General features: G+C 43.9%; 1 protein-coding gene across 1 annotated transcript in view; it reads left to right on the forward strand.

Moving 5' to 3' along the window:
• The window catches only part of tmem131l (transmembrane 131 like), a 26,895-nt gene extending 25,796 nt beyond the window's left edge, over window positions 1-1,099 (forward strand). Inside the window, exons 24-26 of the mRNA XM_020614320.1 lie at window positions 14-72; window positions 231-380; window positions 505-1,099. Coding sequence (XP_020469976.1) covers window positions 14-72; window positions 231-380; window positions 505-1,099 — 804 coding nt within the window. The remainder of the gene's footprint in view (window positions 1-13; window positions 73-230; window positions 381-504) is intronic.
• Window positions 1,100-1,735: the final 636 nt, after the last annotated feature.

Consider the following 1,735-nt stretch of genomic DNA (forward strand, 5'->3'; position numbering starts at 1 on the left):
CCTCTGTGCTCAGGTAGTTCCTGGCCCCAGCTGGGAGGAAACTTTCTGGGTGGTCACCCTCATCTTTACATGGTTAGTTCCTTAAGTCATCATTTCATTATACAGTAGGATATCCTCCACACACTTTTTGGATTGATGTAACATAGTCTACACTCTTAGTTCTTAAAGTATTCACAATATTAAGTCATTTTTAGATCTTCTGACAATCTTTGTATCTGTCTTCCTTGCAGCTTCTCCCTGTTTGGTGTGTGCCTGATGGCCTTCCATCAGGCTCAGTATATACTGAATGAGTTCTCCTCACACAGCATCAGAAGCAACCACAACTGTGTCCTGTCCCGGGACAGCAGCTCCGTCAGCAATATAATACCCAATGGAGTAAAGTATGTCTGGTGTTCTTTTCAGGAACTAGACTGTTTACACTTTGAACATATTTAAATACTGCAAGCGAATTGTGTTTTGGTGTTAAACCACTTAAATGTGTCTCTTGGTGTCTTGTTTGAGCAGTAAAACAAAGGGAAGTTGTAAGAGCTATGTGGACAGCGGTCACACCTCTGACAAGGGTAAGGGGCGTGGCTCTCCAGCTTTAGCCAGCAGCCCCGCCCCACATCCTCAGTCTTCAAAGAAAAGCTCCTCAACTGCCCAATCCCAGCCGCAGAAGAAACACAAGGTTTCACTCTATTACACCAAATATAAGTCCAGCTCATCCACAGCAGGAGTTGGGGGTGTGACAATGGATGAAGAGCATGAAGATTTGACACAGGATGCTCCTCTGACCCCAGACCTCGATATCTGCAACAACAATGAACCAGCTTTCATCAGTGAGCTGGATAAAAAGATGTCCACAGACTTTAAAGACGACCCCCACAGCACTGTAGAAGATGGAGTGCCAGCAGCAGTTATGTTTCCTGTGGAAATGCCTGCTGGTTTTCCAGATAATGTCACAGTGGGTCCGGGACCTAGACCAGGCCTGTTAGTGTGCAGTCCTGTAGAGAAGAGGTGCCCTGAGCAACATGCAGAGAAGATAGACTCTGACAAAAGGGACAATTCTGAAATGGAGGTAAGGATGGTGCTGAAATTTACCATGCTACTACTAATTTAATAAAATTCATTGATTTTAACCTTTGTAGGAGTGCGACCCTCGTTTAGGATGCAATGATTTCACATCCCCCTGACAAGAACATCATAGTTTAGGAGTGCATATTATCACAGTCAGCAATTTAAATGTTTAATTTATGAGGGTACATGTTCATACTTTAAACTGGCTGCTGTTTGTTGTTGTGTTCTGTTTCTTCAGCAAGTGTTTGATTAATTATTCTCTCCATTACTGTTGGTTTTGTTGCACATATCAAGTGTTGACGTCTGTGTAAAATGTGACCTGGTGTCTGTGTGAGGCAGGGAGGGAGGGGCCCTCACACAGACAGCAGAGAAGCTGAGCTTACAGTCGGGTTTACTTTTGTTGTTGTCATTTATCTTAAAATGTCCCTGAAACGCTGCAATCTCTGCCGCCTAACTAGCAGCTCAGCCAGCATAAGGTTAATGTAATGCTGCTATTAATTGGTATCAGTGGGACAAATTTACGGGTACTAGAGGATGGTATCGGACCCGATACTGGTATTGGCATTGGTGCATCCCTAGTTCCTATGAAAAAGTAACCATCTTCGTTTTTTTTTTTCTACTCCAGCTGCGAGAAGATAGCAAAGGCCAGAAGAAGAAAGCACAAAGCACAGAGAGAGGC

The sequence above is a fragment of the Monopterus albus genome, unplaced genomic scaffold (genome assembly GCF_001952655.1).
Source record: "Monopterus albus unplaced genomic scaffold, M_albus_1.0 scaffold144.1, whole genome shotgun sequence".
Taxonomy (NCBI): Eukaryota; Metazoa; Chordata; class Actinopteri; order Synbranchiformes; family Synbranchidae; genus Monopterus; species Monopterus albus.